The sequence below is a fragment of the Podarcis bocagei genome, assembly GCF_964188305.1.
Source record: "Podarcis bocagei genome assembly, chromosome: 6".
NCBI classification, from domain to species: domain Eukaryota; kingdom Metazoa; phylum Chordata; class Lepidosauria; order Squamata; family Lacertidae; genus Podarcis; species Podarcis bocagei.
The window spans coordinates 74730721-74747735 of record NC_138130.1 but is presented as its reverse complement, the minus strand read 5'-3'; the positions used below and the strand labels follow the sequence as shown (position 1 = coordinate 74747735).

Genomic DNA, 17015 nt, shown 5'->3' with positions numbered 1-17015 from the left:
GCACTGTTTGCTCATTTGGGGGTACTTACTGTGCCTAAGAAATCTCATCCTTTCCTAGCACAGAACCAATGGAAACAAGCACAGACTAATTACTGCATTGGTGAAGGTAGGTAAATGTTAAGAGAATGGTTATTGTGCTCAGAACACAACTAGTAAAGTGCAAGGTGCTCTGATATTGTCCGACATTATTCTTATGTTTTTGTCAATTTGTTCTCACCCATACAGTACACATTTGATGATAAACATTTGTTTACTATTGCAAAAACAGCACACATAATCATGCATTATTTTTAACTGTCAAGTTACTTAGCAAAGGTTGTTCACATATACCAGCTTTGGAAGAGGTAGAAAATTCTCCCTGCAAAATATGCAGCTAACATTTATTGTAAAATTGTCAAGATCAGAGTAGGCCAAAACTGCGGCATGTCTCAATCCATACATTCCATTAACCAAACATAGGTTGTTGCATGCAGACACAGAGCAGGTACATCTGCTTAGTATTTCAGTGTAATACGAAAACGGTAGAAATTTTTTGTGATTGTCCCAGAAATGAAAGGAAAAGCCTCTTCCTTTATATATAGCAGTAGACCCTTTTTACCTATTTCCAAATTAAAAGATGAGAAAAGAATCCTCAAGGCTTATTTCCCTAAAAGTACAGGTAGAAGAGCAGTTCTGTCACATTTAATAGCACCAATGAAATATGTCCTTATATAAGGTCCACCAGGAATACTTATAGGCTGTAAAAGCTGGTTCAGTAGAGATACATAATCCACTGAGAATCACCTCCAATAGTTTGACCTAGAAGCTTGTTGCTACTCTTTGGCTTCAATTTTTGTGCATGCCAGAATTCATTTTGCCTCAATCAATAACCAAATTCATTCAAGATCAGTTTCTATCATAGTAAGAATGCTGAGCTCTCACATTTTCACCTGCTATGTAACAACTGCTATAATAGCGCTAGAAACAGGTTCTAAAAGATACTGAAGCACAGCACTCACTATCATTCTAAATTAAAATAAATACTTAAACTAGTTATCTGAACTTCTTCACAGAAATAAAATCCAAATGCTGGTAGGGTTTCTGTAATACTCCCCTTCAGCCTTCTCTTGAAAAAAAAGTTTGCCTGTGAATTCTATTTAAGGGCCTATGCACACACTGTTCTAACACTTTCTTATTTGCCTTGGAGAACAGCTTGTGTTGCTCTTATTGCATTATGATCCCAGCCTGATAAAAAAAAGTTTGATAAAAGAACTCTTAGAGGTCTGAAAGCTGTGTGACAAGTATATTTCTAGCACAAGCCCACCTATCTGAAAAAAGCATAGAAAAGTGAATACTGATCACTAAGAGAGTTAGCATATTCAGAGACAACATCTCTGGCTATTAGGCATAGTGTCTTTTTTTTTTTTAAAGCGCTATCAATTCTCCCTGGCAGTGATTGCAGCAGTTGAAAGTTATGTTCTCATATCTAGTGTATGGGTGAAACCGTCCAATATTCTTCCTTGGGGAAAGGAAAGAGGATGGTGAAGGCTCAGAAAAAGGAAGTTCTGGAGATGCTTCTGTACAAGTGCCGGGATCCAGCATTCTCAGAACCTGCAAGGAAATAATCATTATGTTATGGTGAAAGTCCTGGAGCAGTGCATTTTACATGATGAGCTTCTGAACTCCTTACTATTAAGCAAACCCTTACTCACTTCATTCACAACAGTAAAGGTAGGATGGGGCAATGTTTTTATCAACAACACTGTTCTGGGCTGGGGGAGAACTGCTGCATGTTGAGCAACAGGTATGGAAACTCCAGCAATCAGGAATCATGACTGGTGGCAGAACTGCTCCAGCTGCCCCAGCGTCTTCAGATGCAGTTTCTTCTGCATGGGTAGAAGTCCTGCATTCTAATATACTGCACAGCTCAAGCTGTTCAGGGCCAGGGCAACTGTCCCCATCTTTCACTAAATGTAAGCTGGGATTTCTTTAGTTTGTGACTATACAATTTTGTATTCAGAGTATGATAGACCTGTTGGGATAGGGTTAAAGGCTCAGTAATGTAGCACCAGTTGATACAATAAAGAAGATAATGCTTTGTGTTTTCAGAAGATGACATTGAAACAGCATAATCTTAATGCTCAAAAGAGAAAATTGAGAAATCTTTAATAAAAATAATTTTTTTTAAAAAAAGGTAAATTGTGAGGTCAAAATGAAAGGGTTTTTACCATTTCAGCCATTTTCTCAGCAGGTGTGTTGCAGAGTTCTGTCGGCGAAGAGCCCTTTTTTGGACTGTTAGTGCTGTCAGTCTTTCCAAGCAGGTGTGAGGTCACTGCTCTAGCTAGCTTGTGGTTGACAGCTGCTAATTCTGCTGTACTATGAGGCTGTGCGCTAGGATAATAGGTTTGCTGCCTTCCCCATTGAAGAGAAACCAGCAGCTCCTCCAGCAATCTGTATAGAAAATAAAGATAATAGTTTATTTTGGTGACTAACATTCTAGACCACTGTGAAAAGATTTCGCAGGGTAAGGAAGGAAGGTGGGAGACAGCATTCAAATGCAGAAACCACCAGATACAATCTTGATGCTAAAAGGAACATCATACAGTTTCTGGACAAGGTTTTTGATTGGAAATCTTGCATGAAGGACTGGGGAGACCTTGAGCACCTCCAGAGTCCCTTCCTGAAGCAGAGGCTATGACAATGTGTGTTAGAAGAATCCCAAGCCATGAAATGGTAAAGGTAAAGGTATAGGTACCCCTGCCCGCACGGGCCAGTCTTGACAGACTCTAGGGTTGTGCGCTCATCTCACTCTAGAGGCCGGGAGCCAGCGTTGTCCGCAGACACTTCCGGGTCACGTGGCCAGCGTGACGAAGCTACTCTGGTGAGCCAGAGCCGCACACGGAAACGCTGTTTACCTTCCCGCTAGTAAGCGGTCTCTATTTATCTACTTGCACCCGGGGGTGCTTTTGAACTGCTATGTTGGCAGGCGCTGGTACTGAGCAGCGGGAGCGCACCCCGCAGCAGGGATTTGAACCGCCGACCATGCGATCGGCAAGTCCTAGGCGCTGTAGTTTTACCCACAGCGCCACCTGCGTCCCATACATGAAATGGTATGCAACGATAAATCTGTTAATTGTTAAGGAGACGTAAGAATGCTGTTCCCTACCCCAACCCACAAATATGGATATGAAGGACCCTCAGGTGCAAATGGGGAAGGAGCTGTTAGAAGTTGGGGGGGGGGAACCAAATGTTCATACTTCTGTGCAGCAATCATTTCTTGGCGAAACTGGTCACGTTCACTTAACAGATCCTGAATTGCACTCTGTGCATCTCTGGTTTGACGCTGGAGAACTGCTCTGGAATTAGTCAGCTCATCAGTCATCACTCTGTAGAAGAAATCCCAAATGTGGCTCAGACAGGTAAAAGAATTTATCTACTTAAAATCCTAATTCGTGTTACATTAGCAGATAACTTTACACATGAAGTGGTAATGCCTACAGGATGCACCCTGAATGGCTATAACTGAAAAATAAGAAGAAATCAGCTTGTTGATCCGAAGTACGTTATGTTGTTGTGACACTCTTAGCCTGCTCCCCACTTGGGAAAATACTGCAAGGTATTTATTTATAATTTAAAGTAACCATTTTTTTGCAAACCAGCAGGGCACTGTGCAACAACATAAAACAATTTTTTTAAGCAATACAGAAAATTTTGAACAGCCACATAGGCCTGCTGACATAAAAAGTCAAAAGCAAGGATGCCTGTCAAATCTCTGCTGGAAACGTCTTCCATAGGAGCGATCAGGCTAGGATATGAATTAGACTGAAAGAAGGCAACTTTGAGTCAGTCACCCTGAGAACGTAAATTTGCTGCACTGACACCTGAACACCTTATCCAATGCACCTTATTTACTTTCCTATTGTGCATGGACTTATCCAGCAAGGTGCAAAACAGCAGCAAGGAGGAGGGGTAATTCTGGCCGGCTACTTCTTCGGGAACCAAACTTCTAAACTGCCTTTTATCTTTGGGGCTGTGGTGGTGCTACTGATCAAGAGCTAACTGAAAAACACTGTTAGGCTTGTGTATCTTTTTATGGTATTTAGAAGAGTAAAGCAAGTTACATCTGGGAATGGAAGGCTGATACTTGGCCTGCAAGGAAAGAGGAATTGTGGATCTGCTGCATAGAAACCGACTGTACTCTCTATTCAATCTCATATGCAAGCCTAAGAGGGAAGCAGCTCGGAGTCAGCAAGATGGGCTAAGTCTATGAGGCCCCCAGTTATACTATTCAAAGTTATATGCAGCACAGGAGCAGCAGTCCTCAGAAAGCCCAGCACTTCCAGCCTTCTTCCACCTCATCAGTGGCATCTCCAACTGTACTGCTATGCCACTGCTCAGGTCTAGGTTGTTGTGAATAAGACACGAGGAGTTTGACAAGGCTTTCCTTACCCTCAACTGTCTTTTGGCCCTTAGCACCCAAGGATCTATCTTAATCTTAAACAGCCATCAATCCCCCCAAAAATAGCTTTCCTGTATCCCACACATGGGATCCTTGCATGTCCTCTAGGGGCCAAGAATGGATTTATGTTCAACTCCAGAACTTCCACTCAAGGTGCAGATTACCAGTTGTAGTTCAGCAACATCTGGTGGGCCAAAGGTTCCCCACAGCTAATGTATCAAGACAGCCTTTATAAAGTTGCATTGAGGCACAATACCTGCTTGCTAGGAATTTGCTCCTCCAAACATCACACTGTATAGACATCCGCTCCAATTGCTCAGATAATTGAGACACATTTCGCCCTAGGGCCTCATTTTCAAGGATCAGTTGATTTTTTTCACGTGCCATGCGTTCAAAGTGATACTGCAGGTCATCCCCCACAGAAGCAACAAGTAACTTCTTCAACTCCCGATTGACCTAAGACAAGACAATTATTTAACCATTCATCATGTGTCAACAAGGAATATGATCAAGCTACCCCTGGTTAATATTGAAGCTATCAAGTACAAGATGCTAGAAGGCTCCCCTTCCAAGCTTAGCAGACTTTCATATACAGTGGTGCCTCGCAAGACGAAATTAATTCGTTCCGCAAGTCTCTTCGTCTTGCGAGTTTTTCGTCTTGCGATGCACGGTTTCCCATAGGAATGCATTGAAAATCAATTAATGCGTTCCTAGGGAAACCGCCTTCAGACCAGGTCCGGGGACAGTCTGTCCCCGGACCTCTTCTGAAGGCTGGGGGGGGGGGACAAGGGCTTTTCTTCCCACCCCCAGCATTTTAAAAAACCCCGGGACAGCGGAGGACTTCTCCGCTGTCCGGGCGATCTTAAAATGCTGGCGGGCGGCATTTTAAAATCGCCCTGGGACAGCGGAGGACTTCTCCGCTGTCCGGGGCGATTTAAAAGCCCCTGGGAAGGCAGGCAGGGGGGACAAAGACTTTTGCCCCCCGCCAGCCTTCGGAAGGTGTTCCCGCCCCCCGCCGCGCTTCGGAGCACCGTTCCGAAGCGGGGCGGTGGGGGAAGGTGTTCCCTCCCCCCCGCCCCGCTTTGGAGCACCGTTCCGAAGCGGGGCGGTGGGGGAAGGTGTTCCCTCCCCCCGCCCCGCTTCGGAGCACCGTTCCGAAGCGGTGGGGGAAGGTGTTCCCGCCCCCCCGCCCCGCTTCGGAGCACCGTTCCGAAGCCGGGCGGTGGGGGAAGGTGTTCCCGCCCCCCCGCCCCGCTTCGGAGCACCGGGAGAAGCGATCTCCCCGCAGCCCCTTGCTTCAAAAGAGGTCCGGGGGCAGCGGGAAGCGCTTCCCGCTGCCCCCGGACCTCTTTTGAAGCAAGGGGCGGCGGGGAGAAGCGATCTTCTCCCCGGAGCCCCAGGTCCGGGGACAGCGGGAAGTGCTTCCCGCTGCCCCCGGACCTCTTTTGAAGCAAGGGGCGGTGGGGAGAAGCGATCTCCCCAGAGCCCCTTGCTTCAAAAGAGGTCCGGGGGCAGCGGGAAGCGCTTCCCGCTGTCCCCGGACCTGGGGCTGCGGGGAGAAGATCGCTTCTCCCCGCCGCCCCTTGCTTCAAAAGAGAAGACCCGCTGTCCCCGGGGCAAGCTTCGTTTTGCGAAGCAAGCCCATAGGGAAATTCGTCTTGCGAGGCAACTCGAAAACGAAAAAACCTTTCGTTTTGTGAGTTTTTCGTCTCGCGAGGCATTCGTCTTGCGGGGCACCACTGTATTATTCAGACTTTCATAGTAAATATATATAGGACACATCACTAAGAGACAGATGTGTATCCTTAAACAAGATGCCTGGAAACCCAAACCGTAAGCACACTAATACTGTATGCTAAGATATTTGATACAACTGTAGCTACTTAAAGTAACAAATACTAAGGCGCAATTTGCTAAAAGATAAATATATACAGTGCTACCTCTAATTGTGGACACGATCTGTTCCGGGGTGGTGTTCGCACCCCAAAAAGTCCGCAACTAAAGCGGCGCTTCTGCGCAAGTGCGGAGCGCGGTAAAGCGCTTCTGCGCATGTGTGAAGTGCGCAGAACGCTTCTGCACATTTGCGTGTGGTGAAACCCAGAAGTATACATGTGATGGGATGATTTAGCTGCTTGTGCGTAAAATCGTGGTCCCTCAGAGTTTGTGCAACTCCACAAACCTCTGTGTGTGACAGAGCTCCTCAAACATGTCTGCCCTAGTCACTTGTAGATTCCGACAGTGGTTGTTTGCGGAAGCGCTTCCAGCATAGAAGCTCCTTAACGGAAACGCGTCTTCTGGACTCACGACGTGGCAGCTTCCGGCGAAGAATGGGTCTCCCTATGGGAGCTTCTGACACCTCCCCGCTGTTCTCGCTGGACGTGTCCCTGATCCCTCCCTCTTCCCTGCTAGTTCCTGCTTTAGCTGCTGCGTCTCTCTCCGCATTCATGAGACCTTCCTCCAGAGACCCCTCTCTCCCCCTGCTGGTCCCTGCTTTCGCTGCTGACTCCCTCCCAGCCTCTATGAGCCCTTCCACCTCCCGTTCCTCCGATGGCAGTTCCCTGACATCCACCTCCCCTCCAGGGCCCCCTTCCCCCCCGCCCATTCTCTCTCCTCTGGGCGGTGAGGAGATAAAACCCCGAAAAGAATCCTCTTCATCTTCAGACGTCTCGAACATTTCCCTCCATCGGTCTTCGTTCCGGCTCGCTGAATCCTCCTCCTCCTCGGAATCAGGGAACCCCTCCAACTCTTCTTCTTCGTCGGTGGTGGCAAAGTATTCCCTCCGGAACCTCGCCACTGGCTGAGGTTTACGTGGGAACCTCTGATGAAAAGTTTCTATTAAAACCTCGTCATCTACCTCCTCTGCCATGACCCAGGTGTTTTCCGACTCCGGTTCCCCTTCCCACATTACCAAATACTCTACTTGATCTCCCTTCCACCTGGAATCGAGAATCTCCGCTACATGGTAGCTGTGTTCCTTCTCCTCCATTGCTGGCCCCCTAGTGACCCTCCCTTCTCTGTCCCCTTTATACGGTGACAGCAACGACCTGTGGAAAACTGGGTGCAGCTTCATGTGGTTCGGTAACCGGAGTCTGAAAGCCACTGGGTTGACCTGCTGCGTGACTTCAAATGGGCCCAGTCTTTTGGGTCTTAACTTCTTACAACCCCCTTTGAATGGTAACCCTTGGGTTGACAGCCACACCTGATTCCCCACCCTAATGGTTTCACCTTCTCTTCTGTTTTTGTCTGCCTGCCTCTTATATTCCTCCTTGGCCCTGTTTAAGTTAAGTTGGAGCTGGCGATGGATCGCTTCCATTTCTTCTACGAACTGTTCTGCAGCTGGAACGCTCCCTTGTAATACAACGCCCCGTTTCTCTCCTCAAAACCCCCGGGTTTGTCTCCCTCCCTCCTGAGACCCCTGAGTTTGTCCTGGGCGTATTCATCATGCACCGTTCCCTCTACCAGTTCCCTTTGCCCCACCAATGCCGCCCCACACACCCAGCGGTCCTCTGGAATGACATGGGTTTCTTCGGGTGCTCCCTCCCCCTCCAAATATTCAGGTTTGCGTGAGAGAGCGTCCGCCCTAACGTTCTCTGGTCCTGGCACGTAACAAATCTCAAAGTTAAATTTGGAGAACTCCTGGGCCCATCTCAACTGCCGTTGGTTGAGCACTCGCGCAGTTCTCCAATACTCTAGGTTCTTATGGTCCGTGCACACTTGCACCTTATGTTGTGCACCAATTAGCAGGTGCCTCCATCTCCGGAAAGCCTCATGAATAGCAAGAAGTTCCCGGTCGTACACCGTGTAGTTCCTCTCGGATTTGTTCAGCTTTCGCGAAAAGAAGGCACACGGTCGCCACTCTGACTCCTCCTTCCCTGGCTGCAGAAGAAGAAGCACCGCCCCTATGGCCCTGTCAGATGCATCTGTTTCGACCCTCAGCTTTTTTTGTAAATCCACATGCAGAAGTTGTTCTTCAGAGGCGAAGGCCCTTTTCAGTTCCTCAAACGCTCGCTCCGCCTCCGCAGTCCAAACAAATTTCTTCTTACTGCTGAGACAGTCCGTAATGGGCGCCGTCAGGTGTGCAAAGTTTCGGATGAACTTACGATAAAAGTTTCCAAACCCTAGGAACCTCTGCACATCCTTCTTGGTTTTGGGTGTTTTCCATTCCAGCACTGCCTGGACCTTGCCGGGATCCATGGCCAATCCCTTGTCTGACAGGCGGTACCCCAGGAATTCCACCTCCTTGGTATGAAACTGACACTTCTCCAGTTTCACCCACAGCCTGTTGGCTTGCAGCCTGCTCAACACTTCTCTGACGTCTCTCACATGCTGCTCCTCATTCTCCGAATACACCAACACGTCATCTAGGAAGGCCACGTAATTCTTGTAAAGCAAAGGCCCCAGTACGTGGTTCATAAACGATTGGAAGCACGCTGAGCCTGCTTGTAATCCAAATGGCATAACGAGATATTCAAATGCCCCCAAAGGGGTGAACATGGTGGTTTTCCATTCATCCCCTTTCCTTATACGTATCAGGTTGTACGCCCCCCTTAGATCCAGCTTTGTAAAAATCTTTCCCTTCCGCACCCTGGTCAAAATGTCATCAATCCTGGGCATAGGGAAAGCCACTGGTTCTGTCACTGCATTTAACCCCCTGAAGTCACACACAAGTCTCGGCTTGTCCGTGTTCTTTTTATCCACAAAAAACACTGGGCTACCCCCCGCTGCCTTGGACTCTCTGATGAAGCCTCTCTTCAGGTTCTTGTCAATGAACTCTCGCAGCTCCTGCATTTCTCTGTCTGACATGGCATACAACTTGCCTACAGGAAGCTGTGCTCCAGGGAGTAAATTGATCTGACAGTCAAAGGGCCTATGCGGGGGTAGTTGGTCAGCTTCCTTCTCGCTGAACACGTCGCTGAGATCTGCGTATTGTGGTGGTACCTTCACCTTCTCCATTACTTCTGTCCCTGCTAGGGTGGCTTGGGCCCCTGCTGAACCCTTTTCCCCTTTGCAGTGTTCTAAGCAATGTGCTGAACCAAAGGAAACCACTCTCTGATGCCAGCCCACCAGCGGATCATGTAGCGCTAGCCAGCTCATTCCCAAAATAATGGGAGCGCCTCCCAAGGTGGCCACATTAAACGCTATCAGTTCTGTGTGCCTTGCCACCCTCATTATCATTGGGACGGTCTGCAAGCTGACTCCTCCTCCCAACAACTCCCTGCCATCGATCGTGGTCACCTGCAGGGGGTTGCTTAAAGGGATCGTCTGTATCTGGTGTTCAGCAGCAAACTCTTTGCTCATAAAATTGCAGGAGCTGCCTGAGTCCAACAGCGCCTTTATCTTTAGGGGGTGTCCATTTTGCAGCTCTAGCGACACTTCAATCACTAGAGCAGGTTGAGGAGCTTCTGGCATGGGCACTTTCACTGCTCTTTGGCCTGGCTGCTGTGCCCCGACTGTGGCAACCAGGCGTTGGCTTTTACCTGCTCCGGTTCTCCCTGCTCTCTTCCCTCAACAGCTCCCACCATCCCTTGCCATTCCTTCCTCTGGGGGCAGACTCTGGCAAAGTGGCCTGGCTGTTGGCAGAGATAGCATTTCCGGGCGCCTTTTCCCTCCTTCTTAGCCCCCTCACTGGGCTTTGAAACTGCGCGCGCGCGCGCTGTTCCGATTTCCATCGGCTCTGCCGGCGGGAAAGTTGTCTCTGGAATCTCAGGAATGCGGAACTCCTTCCAGCGTTCCCCTTTCCCTTCCCGCCTCTCCAAAGCTCTCGCCTCCTGGCGCGCTCCTATGGTCAGCGCAGATTTAGTCAGCTGATCCATGGAATCCGCCCTAGGACCCCGGGACAGTTCGTCTTTCACAGCCGAAGCCAGACCTTCTTCAAATAGCATTTGAATGGGTGCCGCCGATAAGTCCCACCCCAATCTGTGAACCAGCATAGTGAACTCAGTCCAGTACTCACGGACAGATCGGCTTCCCTGCTTGCAAGCCATTAGCTGTCTGCGCACCACTCCTTCCTCAATATCGCTGGAAAACATGAGATCCATTGCACGAAAGAACTTCATGGTGTCCTTTAGGACGTCATTGTGCGTTGCCATCAGGGGCCTAACCCAGTCTATCGCCCCCTTTTCAAGATGCCCAATCACAAAAGCCACTCGCGATTCCTCGTCAGGGAATTCATCAAACTGCACATTGAGGGCATATTGCATCTCTGTTCTAAAGGCATGATAGTCCTTGGGGTCCCCCCCCAATTTCTGCACCAATCCTGGTACCTTTCTGTTGAACTGGGTGGCTCTCCCCTTCTTGTCTGCATCCTGAGCCCTTCTCTCCTCAAGCCTAGCCGTCTGCAGCGCCAATTGGATTTCCAACGCTCGGTACCTATCTTCCAAGCTTGGACCCGCTCCAACTCCTGCCTCTCCGGCTCCGGCTGGGTCGCTCATGATGCCTTCTCCTGCACAGGCAGCTTACAAAGACTGTCGGAATGCTGTGATGGGATGATTTAGCTGCTTGTGCGTAAAATCGTGGTCCCTCAGAGTTTGTGCAACTCCACAAACCTCTGTGTGTGACAGAGCTCCTCAAACATGTCTGCCCTAGTCACTTGTAGATTCCGACAGTGGTTGTTTGCGGAAGCGCTTCCAGCATAGAAGCTCCTTAACGGAAACGCGTCTTCTGGACTCACGACGTGGCAGCTTCCGGCGAAGAATGGGTCTCCCTATGGGAGCTTCTGACACCTCCCCGCTGTTCTCGCTGGACGTGTCCCTGATCCCTCCCTCTTCCCTGCTAGTTCCTGCTTTAGCTGCTGCGTCTCTCTCCGCATTCATGAGACCTTCCTCCAGAGACCCCTCTCTCCCCCTGCTGGTCCCTGCTTTCGCTGCTGACTCCCTCCCAGCCTCTATGAGCCCTTCCACCTCCCGTTCCTCCGATGGCAGTTCCCTGACAATACACTTCCGGGTTTGCTGTGTTCGCAAGCTGAAAAGATGCAACGTGAACCTAACGCAACATGAGGTATGACTGTATACATATCTCAGGGGTTAGTTTGCAGCTTCAACATGTTGAGACCAATAGCTTTCATGTTGCCACCCAATTAGCTGATCATATTGATCTCTGTAACACCCTTGCTTCCAGAAAGCATTGGAAACTATGAAAGTTGCATGTCTCCATAGCACCAAAAGATCAAAATCATGTGGAATAATTCAGGTATTCAAATGTGCTAGCTACTCATATGGTCTCTGTATGTTTTCCCCTGTGGGACAAATAGCTGCTTGGGGTGGGTAGGACCTGCTTATGTCTCCACATGGGTGCTGTTAACTTAAAAAAAAAAAGGGCAATCCTCATCTTGTATCACATCTAGTTTGGTCTTAAACAACGAGTGTGTGAACCATCTGAAAGCTGCACTCCTGACATTTTTTCATAGCGGGTAGAAGGAAAGGAAAGACTTAGTAGACAGTATATAGAAGAATTGGCGCTTAACATCCATGAGCAGAACAATGAGGATGAACAAATGTTACTAACTGCTGAAAGAAGGTAAAACAATACATTTCCCTCAATTTAGTCTTTCATTTGATGTGCATTAATTCAACACCACCATCCAAAATTACTGTGATAGAAACTTGTCCATTAAAATTGCTTGCAGGCTTTCCATAGGCTTCTGGTTGGCTACTGTGGCAACAGGATGCAAGACTAGATAGGCCACTGCCTGATTCAGCAGATGCCTCTTCTGTTCTAAACAGATATCCCATCTACTTTATCGCCTTTTCTTTATGGTCAGCACAGCCACAACAATCCCAATGATACATTCAGGACTAATTTATATGTGGTTGTGAGCTCATACACTGTCCAAGAACCCTTACCTGCATCGGAACTCCACACGACGAACACTCCTAACTATTGAACCAACCCATATACATTTACTGACATTCCAACAGACACAGAGCTGGCAGACAACTACTGCTTTCCTATGGGCTGGTGCTTAAACTATGAATCTCTTGAACAAGACACTGAATGTGTAGCGCTCATATACGGATATGGACTTTTAAATTATAATAGATACCATCAGTGTCACCTCTTGATCAGCTACTGTCTTATAATAAACACTCATGTCTCGTGCCTAACTCTAAACACACTAGGAAGGACATCCCATTGGACACAACTGAACTTACTTCTGAGGAAGCTTCCATAAGAGTGTGCTATTTAGGATGGAAGAAATAGGGACCGTATTGTTGAATGGGGTTTCCTCTATCTTCCCATGAACCCTTCTAAACATCAGATAGTTGTTTATTTCTTTGACATCTGATGGGAGGGCGTTCTACCGGGCAGGCGCCACTACCAAGAAGGCCCTCTGCCTGGTTCCCTGTAACTTCGCTTCTTGTAGTGAGGGAACCGCCCAGAATGCAATATGAATAATTGTTATATTGCAGTTCCCTACTGGGAGCCCTACTGGTACAGGGCAGCTTTTAAAAGGAAAAAAAGTATAATGGATTAAATCCACTTCTTGGTTCCTCACCTCTGTTTGCACATGGAGCTGATTTGAAAGGCCTTCCTTATCCTGTAGCAATCTTCTTTCGGAGTTCTTGAGCTTTGCTATTTCACTTCTAAGCTCTTTTTTAGAACCCGAAATTTCATCTAACAGAGTGAGGGTTTCTCTTTGGTGTCCTGAAGACTTGGGCATCTTTGCATTTTTGGTAGGAACTACATGGTTTATAGCAGCTTTGGGAACCAGGATTCGCACAGCTTCGATCTCCACGGCCGTATCCCCTTTTATCTTCCCTAGTTGAAGAACTCCAGGACTTAGTGAAGGAAGAGCTTTCTTGTGTGGGCTTCGATGGGCATGATTGGCTGTGGGCTGGATTACTTCAACAGATTTGGGTGGTTGCTCCATTTCCATGCCATCCCCAGGTCCACGGATGGGTGAGGTGGCATATTCAGCTGAAGCTTGGAGAAAGAAAGCAGAAAAGTTAATGCAAAAAAAGATATTTCAGTGAGATAAGTACTTGTCATTGGGTTGCGTCCAAAAGCTTCTGTTTCTTCATTGCATCCCCTCCAATGCATGCAACACTGTTAGTCAAGTTTTTAAAAGAAAATTGCATAACTAGACATAAGACCAATTTAAGAAATTGTTTGCTAGTTGATTTTAACAGTGGCCATATTTACACACTTAGTACCACCCCAAAAAATTATAGTTTGAAGCAGATTATCACTCAGATAGCGTGATACAATATAGCAGATTTATTTTTATTGATGTCTGAATATCTGTTAAGAAAGGTTTTGTATATTTGATATACTTGGCAATAAAAAATATTAAGTAAAAATCCTAAATGATTAGACTTTGCAATTACCATACATTTAGCCTCCCTCAAAAACCTACTTCTTGGTCTAAACAGATAGTTTTACCAAAGTCTTTCCTTTACAAATACGTGTAGAATGCATAGTTTAGCATAACATTTGTTTTTAAAAAGGATGAACACTTACTGTTTACTGTATTCTGTAGTGTTGTCATCTTGTTGATGGAGCTTCACACACAGCAGGTAAACACTAAGCGGAGGAAAAAGAAAAATGCATAAAATCTCAGTTGCATATTTTAGCTGCTAATTCTTCTGAGAAATATGCCAAACCAGTAGTGCATCTTTTATCAAGCCATATTGCTCCAATCCAAAAAGGCAAGCACTGTTTAGAATCTTCCTGCACACGTAACCGATGAGGGTGCAAATATATATCCTAGCTGTGTTAATTCAGGATCCTTACGAATTGCTTGGCCACAACCTCTGTGGCTGTGAACAACACAGTGACTGCTGTTATTCTAAGTACCTAACAGTTTGCTTGGTGAGTGAGACAGACCAGAAGTGATGAGCGGGGGGGGGGGGGGCATTAGAAACATGAAAAAGCAACAATAATGCAATTATCTAGCACAATGCATTGCAGTTGCTGTAAAGAGCAGAAAAGCAATTAACTGGACTACCAAGACATTCAACAATTTTCAAGTGGCCTGTGTGTGGGAAGCTTAGAAACCACTGCCTTCTACCAAATTAGATTATTGGTCCTTATAGTCAGGGGTGGTGCTAGGTTCTTCAAAGGTTTGGGGATCAGGCTTATGACACAATTTTATTTTTATTTTTTTTAAAATAATGTGTTTCATACATAGATATCAGGGTGATTTACAGTATAAAAAAGATAAAAACACAAAACACATAATAAAAATAAGAAAAACACATTTAAAAGGATACAGGATGCATACAAGTTAATATGTTAATTTATACATATAGATGCATATTTAGGTCAACTTCAGAAGGAGAACCACCCTGTAAGCAAAGGTTTTTTTAAAAAAGTTTGGGAGCAGGGAAGGAATAGGATCAATGCCACTTCTGTGCCCAGCATGCAGCTCAATATTGTCCGTGACTGGCTGTGGATCTCCAGGGTTTCAGCCAGGGCCTGCATAGCTGCAAAAGGTAAACTACCCACATAGTTGGGCAAAACGTACAAGAGAGACGAAGAGGTTCCTTTCAAACACTGCACCAGCTCTGGATTGGCCCAACACCATAGATTGGTGAGACACAAAAACTTAAGACACAGTGAGACCATTATTTTGAAACAGGAAGTTGACTAAGGCTCCAACGCTAATCATACTTAGGCAGCAACTTTCACTGAACTGAGGGGGTTTAATGTGAACAAACATGTTCAGAATCAGGCTAGTCAAGTTACTTCTGTTCACCATCCTGGCTCATAACAGGTCTTTTCACCCATCAGAAACTGGCCCTTGAAGCTGTTGTCTAGAGTCTTACAGTTTTGGCACTGTTAATAACCGACAAACCCAAAGAGGCAGAAATTGTGCACTGGAAACTCAGAAACTAAGTTGTAGTGTCCTATACTAGAGATAAAATTCTTTACCTGCAAAGAGGCAATAGGATGATGCTTCTTCCACAGGCTGTGTGCCTACCACAAATTCTGCAAGTGTGTCAGATTTTCACTTTGTACAGTGGTGCCTCGCAAGACGAAATTAATCCGTTCCGCGAGTCTCTTCGTCTTGCGGTTTTTTCGTCTTGCGAAGCATGGCTATTAGCGGCTTAGCAGCTATTAACGGCTTAGCGGCTATTAACAGCTTAGCGGCTATTAACGGCTTAGCGGCTTTAAGAAAAAGGAAACAAACTCGCAAGAACTCGCAAGACGTTTCATCTTGCAAAGCAAGCCCATAGGGAAATTCGTCTTGCGGAACGACTCAAAAAACGGAAAACTCTTTCGTCTTGCGCGTTTTTCGTCTTGCGAGGCATTCGTCTTGCGAGGTACCACTGTATCTTAAATCCCTTCAGCCTCATCTCACTGGAAGCCTACACTCCTATGCACATTTACCTGTGAATTAGTCCTATTTGAATTCACTGGGTAGGACAGATGTCAGTCCTGCAGGATCCACTTTTACTAAAAACCCTCCACCAAGTTGAGCCAGGTGAAAACGACATGTGTTTCAAAATTAAAAATTCTGACCCTGTGAATTTGTTTTGAGCACTAGAACTGAAGTGAGCTCACAGTCCTCACACACTGATCTCTGCTCTCAAGTCTCTCCCAGTCCCCACTTCAGCAGCATAATTTGGCATTTAGTTGTCACTGTTAAAACAGCTGGGAGTCAGAAATCCTTACCCATCTTTTCCATGCCTGCTAAAAACATTCCTGTTTAGACAAGCCTACCCAGATGTTTGGAAAGATGAGGTAATTTTAATCTGTTTTGAGTATTTTAACTTTTGCATGTTTTTAAAGTAGGGTATTCCCCCTCCCTCTTGATTTCATCTTTTGCAAACTGCTTTGATTCCCCGCCCTTGTTTACTGTCAAGAGGTGTATACATTTTATGAAACAAAAAACAAACAGAAAACAAGCCCACCCAGAAGTCTCCCGGTATTTCCACCTTCTGCCAACATCTGCTATGCAATATACACAGTGGCATAGTGCTACGCCCGAATGAGAAAAAAACGATTCTGGCTACTCCGCAGTACACTTTCGATGGGATCTACTTCCCAGGAAGGGCAGTTTGGGAAATGCAGCAGCAGCATAGCTGTCAACCTTCCCTTTTTTGCAGGAAATTCCCTTATTCCAGCGCCGTTTCCCGCTGCTATCCCGCATTGTTAGATATCCCGTAGGCTGCTGATCCCTTATTTTCGAGGCTGCTGATCCCTTATTTTCAAATCTGAAAGTTGACAGCTGTGAGCAGCAGGTTGCTTCGCTACGAGGGAATTCAACAACGCGTGAAAAGGCATAGTTTCCTCCCACCCGCCGCCGCCCAGGCCGCCCCCCGCACCGCACAACACTCCCTCGACTTACCGGCGGCCCGGATTACTTGCGAGTAGTTTCCCTTTTCGCCCCTCTCACTCCCTCGCCATCTCTCACTCGTCCGCCTTCTCTAATCAACCTCCGCTCTATTGACTTCCGCGTATAGAGGCATATCTAATAGACTGGCGCACAGAGGTAAACTTCCGGATTGCTTTCGAACTCCACGACCTTCCCACGACGCGAGAGCCGCCCTAACAAAACCAGTTGGGAAGCCCCGGGTTTTAGTGTACCGTTGATTTGAGTGACATCCCTCTCCCCTGCCTATAATATATAATT

At 46.8% G+C, this 17015-nt stretch overlaps 1 protein-coding gene across 1 annotated transcript; it reads right to left on the bottom strand.

Moving 5' to 3' along the window:
- Positions 1–363: 363 nt before the first annotated feature.
- On the bottom strand, positions 364–16919 carry BLZF1 (basic leucine zipper nuclear factor 1). The gene is made up of 7 exons (XM_081199029.1): positions 16731–16919; positions 13898–13960; positions 12933–13360; positions 4695–4894; positions 3237–3365; positions 2208–2430; positions 364–1590 (listed from the first exon to the last, which is right to left on the bottom strand). The coding sequence occupies exons 2-7, from the start codon at positions 13923–13925 to the stop codon at positions 1405–1407; spliced, it is 1194 nt and encodes a 397-aa protein (XP_081055155.1). The 5' UTR covers positions 13926–13960; positions 16731–16919; the 3' UTR covers positions 364–1404.
- Positions 16920–17015: the final 96 nt, after the last annotated feature.

Excerpts from the sequence above, each read along its gene's own strand:
- BLZF1 (XM_081199029.1), bottom strand. The coding sequence starts at position 13,925 with ATGACAACACTACAGAATACAGTAAACA. Across the intron at positions 3,366-4,694 it reads AGCAAATTCCTAGCAAGCAG|AGTGATGACTGATGAGCTGA; the intron begins GTATTGTGCCTC and ends TTTCTTCTACAG. Across the intron at positions 1,591-2,207 it reads CTGAGAAAATGGCTGAAATG|GTTCTGAGAATGCTGGATCC; the intron begins GTAAAAACCCTT and ends ATTTCCTTGCAG.